This window comes from Eucyclogobius newberryi, unplaced genomic scaffold (assembly GCF_026437365.1).
Source record: "Eucyclogobius newberryi isolate DKJ021-1_F unplaced genomic scaffold, fEucNew1.0.hap1 SCAF_19, whole genome shotgun sequence".
In the NCBI taxonomy this organism is placed as follows: Eukaryota; Metazoa; Chordata; class Actinopteri; order Gobiiformes; family Gobiidae; genus Eucyclogobius; species Eucyclogobius newberryi.
Window position 1 is genome coordinate 20,414,495 of NW_027315823.1, and position 14,889 is coordinate 20,429,383.

The 14,889-nt window shown below is 39.6% G+C and overlaps 1 protein-coding gene across 2 annotated transcripts in view; it reads left to right on the top strand.

Annotated features, from left to right (window-relative positions):
• grm7 (glutamate metabotropic receptor 7) overlaps positions 1-14,889 on the top strand; it is a 226,229-nt gene that overhangs the window by 109,944 nt on the left and 101,396 nt on the right. For both annotated transcript variants that reach the window (XM_072452079.1, XM_072452078.1), the window contains exons 3-4: positions 1,708-1,843; positions 2,662-2,816. In XM_072452079.1, the coding sequence (XP_072308180.1) occupies positions 1,708-1,843; positions 2,662-2,816 (291 nt within the window). The remainder of the gene's footprint in view (positions 1-1,707; positions 1,844-2,661; positions 2,817-14,889) is intronic.

A 14,889-nucleotide genomic window follows, 5' to 3' on the forward strand; every position in this document is an offset into this window, starting at 1 on the left:
TCTGCCGTTTGCGCAGATAAAGTCCGAATTGCATCAAATTAGAATCAGTTGTTAAACTCTTTGCCCTAAACCTACTTGAAGTGAAATAAATTAATTTGGCGCCACAGCGCCCCCTACAGATTTTATATGGAGGTTAAATGTTTAGTTTTGCGAAATTATATGAAATTTGACACACAACTCAATTTTAGCTACCCATCAAAAAAGTCAATGAGACCCATGTCATAATTGTTATGGCGTTGCCCAACGATGACCGAAACCTTTCATGTTATTCCAATGGGGAAATCGCCAGAACATGTTTACACTTTAGACTTTCACAAACTCCTCCCAGGGCGTCAGCCCTATTAACCTGAAATTTGGTGGGACTCATCTTCAGGGGTGGACCATCAAAAGTTATCCACATTTTCATTCAAAGAGTCACGGTGTCTGTGCGGCAAAGCCGCACATTTTGCCAAGAATTCAAAATAAAATAGCTTTTTGATGGTAAAACAAAGGGGAGAAGATGTGACAGCGTCACAGATTCAGCAGTAGGCGTAATAAAAGGACAATTGGGGCGCGTTAGCGCCCCCTCCTCTTGCGGCGTGGCGGCGGTGTGGCGGCGGCGTGGCGAGGGCCGATCATTGCCGCTTGCGGCTATATTTATTATTATTATTATTATTATTATTATTATTATTATTATTATTATTATTATTATCTTCAACTGTAGTTAAAAGCTTGCCTGAACAGAAAGTGAAACATTTCCCTCTTTGTCAGAGCGTGTATCTCTCTCCGGTCCCTCTTGAGTCCATATTAGTGAGGTGCTTGGGAACTGACTCAGTGCCTCTAGCAAATATTTTCATCAAACATTATTAACGTCAAAGTCGCACCAGTTCTCTCCCACACAATTAAGTTCAGCATCTAGTCAGATCCGATGCACGTTTGTAGTGCCGTATTTCAATTTCACACCTCATGTCCGTGTACAGTATCAGCAAATATTCAATTGAACAATGAATTTTACCCACACATACTTTCCACAAAGTGTGCATTTTTATCACCGCCAAGTTACAGGGATATCGTAGGATAATGGGTAGCTTCCTGCATTCAGATCACAACTAATGCTGTAATTATATACCACATGGGGCATTATAATTTATGCCTCAGTGTCAATTTCAATTTGACAGCATGTTGGAAAAAAAAGCTCAGTGCAAATGTTGCCAGTAGCAATGTTGGACCACAGGGCAAAAGCAGCAAGATTGATTTGATTTATTGTAACTCTTTAAACGTAATAATAGGGCAAGTACAGTGGTAATCTTGGAAGTATTAATTATGATTCAACCAGATATGCAATCTCTCAGGGCAAAGGAAAGAGTGTTTTCTTTGTGTTGGTTCTCTCTGATTCTGTCACATGTTTGCAGTGAAATGGTGTCAAACTGGGTGGATGAAATTCATTGGTGAACATTTTCACTTCATCAGGAATTCAGCAAATTTGAATTGCCCATATATACAATTGTGCAATGGCAATGAACTGAATCAAGGAATTGAAATGAAATACAGTGCGGTGTACCTCTTTCTACATTCACTTTGCTGAAATGTCTTCTTTTGTCCTTTCGTGTATTTGCGAAATGCTTGTGAACTTTAAAACTGCACCTTGTTGCACACTAGAAGTTTAAACTCTGAAGATTTATTATGTAACATCGATCTTAATGTATATTGTGTGTGCTCTAATTGCAGGTGGGATTTGTATAGCCCAGTCCTTGAAGATCCCACATGACCATAAACCATCGGACTTTGATAAAGTGATTCGTCTGCTGTTGGAGACTCGCTACGCCAGGGCTGTTATCCTGTTTGCCTCAGACGAAGATATTAGGTAAACACTGCAACACACTGCGGCCTACATCTTTTTTTTTTTTACTGGACATATACACTCAAAGCAAGAACAGTAGCTTTTAAATACTATTGTATCATAAAAATGTGTCAAAAAGACTCAATTATTGATCCCTTAGGCCTTTATTTATTTTATTACTTGCTTTACGGATCCGCCGCACTTAGATTATTGATTTCTACTATATAAATAAAACAAATTATTATGATTTTTTTTTTTATAAAGTACCGCCGTCAATGCAAAATAGAATTAAATGAAATATAGATAGCGGTATTAAGTCAAAAGATAAGAGCGCGTGAAGCAATTTTTTGTCAAAATCCTGCGGGAGTGAGAGACTGAGCGGGTCCGTTCCTGCGCGCGGCCCCGGGAGAGCATGAGAAGACGCTCGCGCCCGTTTCCGTGTCAAATACACATTTTAAACTTGTTTACCGCATTTTCTCCAGCGTGTTTTGCTGTAACTAAGGCTGTACACTTAGAAGCGTCAGTTCTACCAATGCAAAACACGCTAAATCTACAGTTACACTCACCTGCGCGCAGCGTCTCCCCCCCTCCTCCTCCCGTGGTGCGTTTTGGGAAAACCCGGAAGAAAAAATCTTTTGAAATTATATTTATATTTCGCCCGCCTGTTCAATATATTTAATTTAAAAATCCGTAAACCAAGTAATAAAATAACTGCGCCCTAACAGCCAAAACATTAACCTTTCAGTCAAGTTATAATTATCAGGAACAAATTAGGTCTGACCACTGACATAAGACAAATTGTCATTCAGCCCTTCTGACTCCTTTGTTTATGTTGATTGTAGGGGGGTCTTGAATGCCACCAAAAGGGCAGAGCAGGTGGGACATTTCCTGTGGATTGGCTCGGACAGCTGGGGCGCCAAGAACAGCCCCATTCACCAGCTGGAGGAGACCGCTGTGGCCGCTGTAACTATCCTGCCCAAGAGAGCCACCATCAGCGGTCAGTTTCACTACACGCTTTCTATTCCATCATCTGTGCAATACATTTCTCTCTAGAACAGACGGCTTAGTATCCTATGGGATTGTGAGGAACTAGCGAGAAACTCATTACACAGGGAGAACATTGGTTCCTTTGTTTTTTCCTGTGATGACACCAAACTGCACCAGAGTCATTTGATAATTCTCATGATCATCTGCCAGTGAGCTATCATCAAAACTAGCTACTGGAATTCAAACTCACAGCTTTTCATTAAATCTATAAAGAAAAAGTTGTACCTCAAGCCGGGCACACTGCATACTTAGATGTCCCTCACCTCAACATGGGTCGTTAATAATAAGTATCCAACAGTTTTGGTATTTTTGATTGCTGTTTGTAGTCAACTTTAGCAACAGACAATTAGAGCACTTTGACTTTGAAAATAGCAAAGTGGAAGTGTGTACTACGTTTTCATGTGTCATTATCGTTGCAATGACTAACATACTCCATTGCAGACTGAACATATAGCTCGTGTGGGCCGTTATATTCAGGATTTCTTCCACACTTGTTTCTTCTTTTGTTTGCCCTGTCACTGCACATGAAGACAGCAGCTGACCCTGTGTCCTGTCTTGTGTGGTTTGTTTGTTTGTTTGTTTGTTTGTTTGTATCCTGACACCGCGCTTGATCTAGTGACGCTTTTGGTAGTCCATCGTGAGTTGCAAATCTTCATGTACGACTTGGTGTTGTAAAGATTTTAAGATCATTTACTCTTTCACCACCATTTTTACCATTTTGAAACTGCCATGAACTAAAACATCAGTATTTAGGGCTGCAGCTATCGATTATTTTAGTAATCGATGAATCTATCGATTTTTTTCTTCGATTAATTGATGAATCAATTAATTTTTTTGTACAATCCGTAAACCATTTAAAAGCATATTAAATAGTTTTTTAAATAAACGTTATAGTTCATTGTAATAAACAAATAACAAATTGAGTTTCTGCCTAAAAAAAACACATTTTATTCTTAATTTCACATAAGTTTGTCACAAAAACAGCAACATTTCTCTTCAGTCCAAAGTGTTCTGTTTGTATATAAAGAATATATAAAGAATATATATAAAGGGCTAATTAACCAGACTGTTTTTTCACAGTTACAGTATGAATTCATTTGCGTTTCTGTCACAAAGACATTTGTTTGTAAAACATTGTGTGTGGGACAGTGATGCTGGTGTTTTGAGCGGTGGCTCTACATTTTGTATTTTGTCACTTTACGGTTGTATGTATGTTAATATGGTGTTTCGGGAAGAACATTTTATGTTTTCTTGACTATGACTTGGTCACTACATGTTAAAAAATGTATTCAGTTCAAATATAATTTATATTTTTCAGCTTCTGAGTTCTTGGCTTTAGGTATAAACAAATCAAACATGGAAACATTTGAAGCAGTGTGACAGATTATGCATCATGTAATTCTAAGTGAAGCCATTTCACCCTGGAGAGACTCAGACAAAAACAGAAAGAAGCATTTAGCCAGCTTTATTACATGGGTTATTTGGCACAGAAGACATTGTGATTATGGGCGCTCCAAAACAGAATTATATTAGATGTCTCCCCCCAGGGCCTGGAGCCTGGTGGTGGTAGATATGGGGAGAGGGGAGAGATGATGATGAGGACGATGTGTGGGATGCAGAGGAGGAGAAGGGTATGTGGTGGTAGATATGGGGAGAGGGGAGAGATGATGATGAGGACGATGTGTGGGATGCAGAGGAGGAGAAGGGGAGGTGGTGGTAGATATGGGGAGAGGGGAGAGATGATGATGAGGACGATGTGTGGGATGCAGAGGAGGAGAAGGGTATGTGGTGGTAGATATGGGGAGAGGGGAGAGATGATGATGAGGACGATGTGTGGGATGCAGAGGAGGAGGAGGGGAGGTGGTGGTAGATATGGGGAGAGGGGAGAGATGATGATGAGGACGATGTGCGGGATGCAGAGGAGGAGGAGGGGAGGTGGTGGGTCGCAGCACAGACTGAAAGCGGCCGAGCCAACTGCATGAGGGTTTAAATGGGGCAAACTGCGCTGATTGGGAGGAGTAACACGGCTGCGTTGATGGAGGCTGGAGAGAAGGTGGCCCTAGTGTAGCAGTGGACGTAGATCGGGTGGAGTTAGGTCTTCCAGGATGAATTTACGTAGGTTTCATTTTAAACTATTATAAATGCATTGATTGTTGGGATTTTGTAACTAAGTTAGTTTGAAGTGAAATGTCAGAAGATTGAAGACGTTCTTTAAATACAATATGACAGAATGAGTCATAAGTGTATGTGAGAGATAAAAAGCACACATGAAATAACTATGAAAACTAAACAGCAGCAAAGTGAGGCTGCAGGTGGGGAGAGATTCTCCTGTAGCAAAAGACGCCTGCTGCGCCTGCGGCTCCCCACTGAGAGGAACTCACTTCCCACGGCTATAATTGCATCTTCTAAAGCACACATCTCTGGAATTTATCAGTGGCTTTATAGAAAATACTGTGTTAAAACAAGACACCATATAATGTATATATGAGAGTGTGGGAGAAGTTACTAATTTGAGCAGCTGGTAACTTTGTATAGGTGGTTCTGTGCAGGTTTGTTGAAGGGGTGCTGCCATGGAAACCCGGTTTGCCAGCTCATGACTCCCTAAAACAACAAAAAACATAATTTACTGCTTGGAGATCCCTTACAAGAATGGTGAATCAACAAAACAGTTTTAGCAATAAATCTGAATAGTTTGCTTTCCTTAACGATCCGTCTTATAAATGCTGCTTTGGACCATTGTATCTTTGAGTGATCTTACATTACACTTTTTACTTTTCCCTTCACTACAAGCAAAGGTTTTAGCCCTTGTTAGGCCAATTACCTGGGCTGCGTCCAAGTGTGGATATTATAGGATATTATATATTATAGGAGAGCCAAGGTAGCGACAGTAAGATGCGCTCACACAAGGACGAGCCAGAGCAGAAAACTGCCCTTACTGCTCACTGTGTGTCCGGCCTAACGCTTAGATCCCTACGGCCTTCTGTCTGGGTAACAAAGTGTAATAAGTGATTTGAGAAAATATGCTCAACTGCCACTCGGAGATTCAGCTTCAAAATCAATTCTACATTGTTTAAAATGCTATTAAATTATAAAGATACAATATAGGGTTGTATAAAATATACAACAATGAAGGAGGATTGTTTTACACATATTTATATTTATTTATTAGGATTTGAGGTATAAGAGAATTGTTAAGAATTGGATAGGAAGGAGAGAGAGAGAGAGAGAACCACTGGTGCCTGAGCTTGTTCCACCCGGCTGCTGGGTGGAGGGGTTACATCAGGCAGCATGTTTTAATCATGATTGGCCTCCTCCAAGATGGATGTTCTCATGCAGAAATTTATAGGGGGAAAAAACACAAGAAAATATTGTGCCCAAAGCATGTGTTTTCCTTAATTTTACTCAGAAAGCCAAATGGATTAAACTTGTATATTTTGCATAAAAGGAGAGGAATTGCGCACCTTTGGGAGAAGGTGTGTTTTAGATGAAGATGAACACCTTTGCCTATTTATCTTCTATATAGTTGGAAGTTTGTGTCGTATACTGCTTTTTTATATTTACTCAAGAATAAGGCTTTACTTTATGAACATTTATCCCTTTTTAGGTGGGGAAATAACTGTATGTGGGTCCAATGAGGAATCTTTTACTCCTTCACCGATCACCAAGACCCAGTGCTTGAGCTCTTTAGCTGTCATAATTTGTACTTTAACAAACCTGCTTGAATTCCAATACAATGTTCTGCTTTAAAACATGAAATTTGACCACAGTTTCTTCACATGTTGCTAAATAGAAGGTATTGTATATATTTATTCCTTTATATTGAGGTGATACAAATAAAATGGAAAACTGCCATCTACTGTAGTTTTACGTCTTCAAAGTATGTGTAAAAAAGGGGGGAGGAGAGAGAAAGAGAGAGAGAGAGAATATACATTACATATGATACGTTATTTACAATAATGTATATTGTTCCATTGTCATTTGGGACAGTGCAGCAGCTTATCCTGCAAATGGGATAATTAGTGTGAAGGGACTACACTAACGTTTTAAGAACAGATTAGTGACCATGCTCCATTGTGTTTGAAGTAAACATCTCTTATTGTTAAGTACCTGAGTGTGGCCATATGTTGTTGTAATTAGTGTGTTGTTCAGTGCGTGGGGAATGAGGATTAGTGAGAAACCCTTGTTTCAATGATTCATGTCAACAGCATGGGCTTTGACAAGATTCTAAAGATGCTATTCTTTGTACAGTGCATGTTTCATATCTTTTGTAACGTATATAACTGTACAACTTTTTTTCTTTTTTTATGTTTTCCTTGATCCATTTATTACTGTTAAGAAATTGTCTTTTCTAATAAGTCATCTAGTTGTATCTTTTGTGATAGCAGAAGTGTGTAGAATTGGAGATTATAACGTGTTTTCTTTGATCCTGAAACTTTTCTTTCTTGTTGACCACCAACCTGCCGCCAGTGTTCTCCAAATCTCATTCACCTCCATCCGACTGTGTTTGGGACATTAGGCTGTGCATGTTTCAGTTGTATCTTGTGTGTGTGGATGGGAATCCAGTGATAGACTCTGGGTACTTCTGATTCAGTGGGAACTATACACTATATATCTCTTTGCTGCTGATGTCAGAGTGAACTCTAAAAACAAAGAAACGAGGGGAAGAGAAAGCACGACACTGACCAGAATCAAGCTCTTCATTTATTATATATACTGTATAATTCTATATTGTATGTATGCTGATTTATGTTCTGTGGAAAAAGATGCTAATGCAGTCAACTGTCAAAGCACCTGAAGGACTGCCTCTGGGATTTTTGATTCACAGAACGACATGGTTGGATCAGAGCTGATTTTCTTGAGCTTGTGACACGTGTTTTTATGACTGTTTTAGTCTCAAAAGAGACTGCATGGTTAATATTAGTGATTGAATATTTGCCCTTTTGTCGAGCCCTCAGTGTCTGAGCTAAAACTGTCCGGTAATTTACTCTAACCTTTATTTCTGACCACTAGAGTAAGACTTTGACTCCAGATTTCGCTCAGATTATCTAAGGACCTGGCAAGCTATTTCAACAATGTTCTCTTTTTTTCTCTCAAGATTTGGACCATGTTCATTCAGCCTCCAATTTAGAGGTTTATTAAAAAATGGTTGGTGCACATATTTGTGTACATCAGTCCTTGACAATCTGAAGCCTCTCATGATAGTAGGACCTCTTATTTCAAGTCGAGAATGAGGGACAGTTATTCATTTGCTTATTTCATGTGAACTGCTTCTGCTTCTGTTACTATGAAATTACATTTTTTTTTACTAACATTCATATTTTGCATGATTGAGAAGATTCTGAACTATTTTCCTGGTTCAGTCCAGATGATAAATCTCAGATAGTTTAAATAGTTTTAAAATAAGCCAGACCATTGTCATTCCCAATGTTTTATACCAGTACCATTAATAATGTATTATTGATGCATTGCTTCCTCTGTAGAGCATACACCAGTGAGGCAGAACAGAAAATGAAAGAAAGATGTCACAAAGGTCAGATATTGATGCACAGTGGAGCCCTTCATTGAACATAAGTGCACATGGGAGACGGATGATGCATGTTTCTGGAGAGAACACTGGGTTTCCCGGTGCAGTCACATGACCTCAGTGATAGATCGGAGTTAAGTCTGAAGACAAAGACCTCCTCAAAGTGCAGAGAAAACCGCTTGTATTTCAATGTTGTCAGAAAGTCTGGTGTTGTGATTGTTTAGTTGGAGACAAGTAGTTTGCCTCTCACACAGTTGTGTCTCCTCAGATGCCTATTGGTATCTGCGTTGTAACTGATAAACTGCTCCCTATCAGGTCTACTTTCACTGTAAATATGGCATTACATTACATTACTTGTCACATTTACTAGATATGTGACTTGTGCTTGCATCTGCTCTGATTCCTGTGTTTTGTGCCCCTTTCATGTGCTATATTCCCAAACCGCTGCACACACTCTCTTCAACTCTGCATGCGGCCCATACATCCTGAAATATGAATCACTCAGCCTGCAGCACCTAAGCGTGTGAACAGCACCACCTTGTACACCAAACCTCTGTGCAACATTAGATCCTCAATGTCACACTGCAGTGCTTTGATTCAGAACCGCTCAGCACAGAACTGCACTGGGCCTGCCAACTGCAAAGTGATGTATTTATTTTATATATCCATTCACGTACAAGGAATCCCTGTATTGTGGTTTGATATATGTTCACAAAATAAATAATTTGTGGAGATTTTTAGGTCATCATCTTATTTTCTCTATTGTGGTTGTTGCCAAAGACATCGGGGGCTTGGGTAAAAGATTTAGAAAGTTTACTGTTTCAGGGAAGTTTTAACACTCAGTTGAATAAGAGAAGCCACTGCTCGGCCTCACATTAGCCTCTCTCCATCGGACTGTTCAGTCGACAATGCCCCCTAAAACTATTAAAACGCACCTACAAACATAACACCGTTATTCAGTGGAAATCAGGCGTTTGAAACTCACTGAAGAAGCTGCAGTCTCTCGTCTAATGGCGGTGGCAGCAGTCTCTGCTCCAATTTACACTAAATTAGCAGGTTATGTTCGAGTCTGACTGTTTTAGACAGAACATGTCCGCACAGTTCCACGGTTCACATATTATAGCCTATTGTTGGTTTGCTTACAATCATAATTGCCATGGCTCTGGCGATAGAAAAGGATAATGTGGAGCTGCGTTTAACATTGGAGTCATAAGTGGCCAGTTTATCTGCTCACATTTAACTTTTTCTTCCCATCTTTTCGGCACAGTTACACAGATAAAGTTTAGTGACATGCTCTATTATACAAAACAGAATTAACAGAAATGTCAGCCATAAAACAGTAGATAACATCGAAAACATTTGCGCCAAATGTTGCGCCAAAAATCCTGGAATAAAAGAATAACAGTGATCGCTCGCATTGCCATCTTTTTTGCATTTATATCACTTCTCTGTGCTTCCTGCGTTTTCACGGCTGTTTGTGTAATGCATTGGATTTGGATAGAGGTAGAAGCATTATGCACTGGAAATATAATATTTGGGTCTTGATGTGAACTAATGCACAAGTGATGCTCCTTAAACAGAAAACACCTGAACTTCAACATTTATCATCATTGGAAATACAATGGTTTGTCACCAGGTCAAGTCAGCATTTGTGAGGCTGTTTTTGCCATTTTGTTTTCACCCGAGTCTGTGTTCTCTTGTCCAATCATCGTTGTATCGCTCCTAAAGTGGGCCAGCAGCCCCTGGAAGCTAGGACCTCTCGTGGCCCCCTTCTAACCCCTCAAATGGAGCGGTACTTATCACTGGAAACACCACGTACGCACCTCTCTGTACTGTTCCTGTGGAAACACCCTGTGACTGGTACTGATATTTCATCCTGAAGATTGATTTAGAATAGGCATTTAAGTGGAATGTTCTGCCCCAATCACATTATACAATTGTTGTCTAAAGGTTATTATATAGCCATTGTCTTACACATAATGTAATTAACACTGGCTCAATTGAGTGGGTGTTGTACATATTATAATATACTAATGTGATATTATCATACAGAGCTTTGCATGCACAGGCCAGGGGAGGTGAAGCATGAAATACTGCTTAATATTTTTAAGGCTTCTGCTTCTGGGAACATTTGGAAAATGTGCTGGCTTCACACTTCAGTGAGCAAAAAGTAGCTTTAGCACAGATTCATACAGATTCAGGATGACTCTGAAATTCTTGATATCCAAAAAGGCACCAAGCACATCAATGAGAAGTTTCCTTTTAAAGTGTTGCAATTTATGTGGCGTAGATAACAGCAAATATGTTTTTATTGTATATAGATTGAATAAAACTATAGTTTGAAACGGCGGTTTCCAAAGTGGGAAATCCTTAAGGGGTCGTGAGGCATAAAGCTGGGGGCAGGGAAAGGAAGATGTCATTTTACAAGTATTTTTGTAAAAGTCCAGAAACACAATAAACTATTCAAATGTACTTTTGACGGTGGTTTAGTGGTGTACGACATCGAGTATATGCGGTTGATACCATCTCAGTGCTTAGCCTCTCGTCCACGACCGTTTGCCTCTATTCCTCCCCTTTTCAAAAAACAACATTACCCTGATTGTGCTGGAGTCGCAAGTTGTTTTGTGATTCTGGCCTGAAATGTTTAGGAACCCTTGAAAACGGCAGTGGCCATTTTGAGAGCAGGTCATCTTGAAATGATTATAAGATGTCTTCAATGTCATGGCATCACAGTAAGTCACTGCTGTAGCCACAGCTGCCCTGCCTCACAAATCAACAATATTATGTGGGCAAAGATCCAACATCATATTTCTGTTCCTTCCTCATTACTGGCTCATCACAGTCATAAAAATCAAGTTGCTTTCAATACTCATTTTCACAATTTCATGACTGCATAATATTGCTTCTAATACCTTTCAGGCTTTGTCCTGGTAATTGCTTTGTCTGTTCTCCTAATCTCACAACTTCTTCAAATAAATATGTCAAGCAGTGATGAATCCAAAGAAGCATAAACGTTATAATTAGGGAGGTTCATTTTTGCAGTGTAGTATATGGACTGTGTAAGCAGGCTACTAATAAATAAATATAATGATACAACGTATATAGCACATTTTTCACTATACCAGGTTTTATTCTCCAGTTGAAGGTATGAAAGCTCTGCAAATGGTGAAGAGATGATGGACAGGTGTAATAATCAAACCCTGTCAAGACGAGTCTGAGGTTTGTATCCGCTGTAATAAAGCAGAGGTATGTCAGCCGGTCAGCCCTTCATATCACACACTGGGGATGGTGCAAATTGGCGGTGCACCGATCTGGACCTTTTAGGCCGATACCAATGTTATGGCAAAACCAGCGCTGATATTAGGCCAATATATTCTATATGTTGTTTGGTTTTTTAAACACAAGGATATTTTTAACAAGGAAAAAGCTTGATTTTGATTTATTTAGCACTATGTTTAAAGGTGGTATGGACGATTTTTTTCAGCAAATTTTTTATCATATTTCCTCGTGGCGTGGATAAATCATTTTGTCCTGCCACGTATCAATTATAAAACGCACCTATCACTCACCTGCAGCCGCGTCAGGCTCGTCCCCATGTTTCCGCGTGCCTAAGCGCATGGATCTATCATAATATAGTTCCCTCAGTGTACGGGGCAAAATGAAGACGGAGAAAGACAGTTCGAGCTGACGCAGAAGTGGACAGAAATCTACGGGAGACGAGAGATCTCAAATAAACAAACGCACGTGTGTGTTGTATCAGTCCGCACGGGGGAGTGCACATGCGCACTTCCGCCTGCGTTCTCAAATCGCCGAAAAATCGTCCATACCGCCTTTAAGTATAGTTGGGCTTTAATATAATTAGTCTTTATTAGAGTCGAGCCTTTTCCAGTCCGTATGTCGTATGTCGTCATTGTTTCTCTTCTTCCTCTTCTTCTCTTCCTTTCTTCTCCTTCCAGCAGCAGCAACTCTTCTCTCCCGCTCTCTCTCTCTCTCTCTCTCTCTCTCTCTCTCTCTCTGTCTGTCTGTCTGTGTCTCTCTCTCTCTCTCTCTCTCTCTCTCTCTCTCTGTCTGTCTGTCTGTGTCTCTCTCTCTCTCTCTCTCTCTCTCTCTCTGTCTGTCTGTCTGTGTCTCTCTCTCTCTCTCTCTCTGTCTGTCTGTCTGTGTCTCTCTCTCTCTCTCTCTCTGTCTCTCTCTCTCTCTCTCTCACCAATTGTCTTTCTGACCACATAGTCATACTTTAGTAGCTTGTAAAACTGCATTTTATTTTTCTCATTAACTCAGAAGCATTGGTTGTGACATTTTTTCATTAGCATCAGGTTTATTTGAGAAATCGTACGGTGCAAAAACAACCTTTCTGAAACATTGTCCCACAGGAAGCAGACACACACAGCTCTGACATCACACTCTCCACAAACTAGGCTAAGTCCCATCAGGCATTCAGATAAATTAAGATCAAACGCGCCTCTCGCCTTGAGGTTACCAGCACATGCAATTATCACTGAATAGCTTATTTCCCCCTTCTTTTTCACATGTGTGCTGTGCATTCTGTTGTTTTAATGCCACTTATTACAAAGGGTTTTTAAGCTGACGTCGCATCAAGTGGAGAAAACAAGACTGCCCCACAGTTAGAATGCTATCTTAGTTAGAATCCATGCCGTCTTTGTTCAGTGTCTTAAAAACACCACAATGGGGACGACGTTTGCTACCATTTACCTATTTGCTTGTTAGTGCTGTTTTGATTGTATAATGTGATATTATCTTCCTCTCTTTGTCTTTTTTGTTTGTTTTTGCACATTCGATTAGTTGATTAGTGTTACAGGTTTCGACAAGGCTAATTGAAATGTTTTATCTTATAAGGAAGTCTAATCTCTGCACTTGACACATCTAGGTTTATGGACCAAAAGACGATTTAGTCATTTTATGTTTTATTTATAATATGAGAAAAGTACATTCCACATTAGGGCTTGCAGTATCAACATAAGCTACATTTATATAAACCTCCTTTATCACACAATCTTAATACACTCTTTTTACTTTGCCACTGTTGTTTTTCTTTTAAACTTACCATCTTTTACTTTAATTCACAAAAATGTGGCCTTAAAACAATCTTTCAAACGCACAAATGACTCCCATAACGCAATAACACCCTTAGATAGACCGCTTAGGTCACATTTGTCTTTCTGGTGGGGGCAGGGCAACGTCTTTAGCTCCAAGAAGCTTTGGATCATGTCATTATTATCCGTGCAGAATGCATTTAGCTCCCATTTAGACCCACTGAATTATGAATAAAATCTCATAATGATTATTGGTGTCTTTCATTCTCTTGTCATGTATTCCAGCGACACCAATGTCCCACTTTGACCTCTATGTCCCTTTGGTTTCTCTTAAGGCTGTTTCCATTCCACTGACTCCACATAAAGGAACTTATAAGAGTTATAAGAGAGGTCCGTCAGAAATGATGCAAAGGCGTATGAGGCAGTGTGACCACAGCAGGTGTCAAGGACATCTTATCATGTGGAAGAGACTCTCATGTCAGGGAATTAAGATTAAGAGCAGTTCTTAAGATAAGGAGCAGCTATACTTATTATGGCTTCTTTGACAGGGAGGGGGAGCTGAGTGATAGAGTGCTGAAGACACCAATCTGTCAATAAAGAAGTGCCAATCTCAGTGAGACATTTCAAATGTTTTGTTCTTTCTCACAAGAGAGAGATTAAGTTAAGATTTCATTCATTGATTGAGTCTTTTGAATGCAGATCAATCATTAACCACCTTGCTACCTAATTTTCCAGATGGAGATGGATAGAGAAGCAAATATGATTCATCTGGTGCACTGTATCTACCTGCGTTGCACCAATGAAATTTCCCCATGTGGGACAATAAAGGAATATCTTATCTTATCTTATACATAGGCTCCTCCCCTCTGGGGCCAGGACTCCCCTGAAAAAGAGATGCTAAAGTGCAGTTGGACTTTCCTGGTCAAATCTAGGTCAATAAATAAATAAATAAATTATTACCGTTCTCAGTCTGGTTGAATGTGAAGCATATTTCCAGCAAGGTCATTAAGATTATTTAATGCCCGTTCAATGCGGTTGATGGAGGTAGATGATAAGGACTCCAATATAGCATTTAAAGGAGGCTTCATTTAGATACATTTTTGACAGTGTGTGTCAATTTATTTATTTTCAACTGAACCTTTCCTGTTTTGACATATGCTCCCCCTTCATACTTTATATTCCTATTAATTGACTCCTGATGATGCTCAAAAATGAAAAGTAAATACACATACACTTTCCATTTTTGAGCATCATCTTGTGACTCACAGCTCGTTTGCTGAATGTTTACTGTTGTGGAATTCTCTTTTGAGCCAAGGATTTATTAGCATACGGAAGGGTTTATTGTTGCCTTGCCATAATTTTTACATGCCTTTTACTCAATAGTCATAATGGGACAACAAAGCTACGATATATTACACTACATAATATTCACCTATCATACATCA